This window comes from Mastomys coucha, unplaced genomic scaffold (genome assembly GCF_008632895.1).
Source record: "Mastomys coucha isolate ucsf_1 unplaced genomic scaffold, UCSF_Mcou_1 pScaffold1, whole genome shotgun sequence".
NCBI lineage: Eukaryota > Metazoa > Chordata > Mammalia > Rodentia > Muridae > Mastomys > Mastomys coucha.
Genome location: NW_022196891.1, coordinates 68,765,277 through 68,766,151, shown reverse-complemented (window position 1 = coordinate 68,766,151; position 875 = coordinate 68,765,277). Strand labels below are relative to the sequence as shown.

At 44.6% G+C, this 875-nt stretch overlaps 1 protein-coding gene across 1 annotated transcript in view; it reads right to left on the bottom strand.

The window, feature by feature from the left end:
* The window catches only part of Itln1 (intelectin 1), an 11,106-nt gene that overhangs the window by 10,063 nt on the left and 168 nt on the right, over positions 1-875 (bottom strand). The window contains exon 2 of the mRNA XM_031342471.1: positions 649-712. Coding sequence (XP_031198331.1) covers positions 649-712 — 64 coding nt within the window. The remainder of the gene's footprint in view (positions 1-648; positions 713-875) is intronic.

Sequence of the window (875 nt, the reverse complement as noted above, 5' to 3'; positions counted from 1 at the left end):
GGAATTATACATTTTTAAAAATACCATTGAGTTCTTGTAGAGAGTAGGACTGAAGAAAATATTGTCTGAACACAAACCAGACCATGCTTTTGGCATTGAAACCCTAAAGCCACGGTCCTAACCAGAGGAGTAACTGGGACAGGACACAGTTCTTGCAGAGGTTTCCCCTGAGCCACAGACAGGCACAGAGTCTGGACTAAGACTTGTCTCAGAATCTCACCGCCTCAGGACAGTTTCTTCAAGAGGCATTAAGCACCCAGCCTACATCTCAAAGTCATCATCTCATTGGGGATGGTTGTATTTCTATGTTCAAGAATATATAGTATATATATAAGGGGAGAGGAAAATAAGTGGAAAAATAATACAATTGTTTTTAATTTCAAAAAAAAAAATTTTTTTAAAGGTGTGATCAGCCAATCTGCAATGGTGCGTGTCTTTAATTCCAGCACGCAGGAGGCCAAGGCAGACAGATCTCTGAGTTTGAAGCCAGCCCGGTCCACAGAGCGAGTTCTAGGACATCCAGGGCTACACAGAGAAATCCTATTGTGGGGGAGCGTGATCTCTGGCCCTCAGAGACCCAGTCTAGTGCTGTTTGCCTCTAAAGCTAGAGGTGACTTGAAGAGAGTGGGTACCTGTAGCTAGACTCACCTGCACTGCACTCTCTGATGGCAACCATAATAAACAGCAGGAAGCCGAGTTGGGTCATGGTGGTCTAGAGAAAAGTAAGATGAAGGTCACTTTCTATCCTGACCTTCTTTTCCCACTATCCCTATCTCAGCTCCTAGCTAGTCCTTCAACTACTCCAAGTCCCTTCCTGGCTTTTAACTCAGCACCTTCTGGCTTTACCTAGGACCTGAGCCAAAATTCTTTCTGCC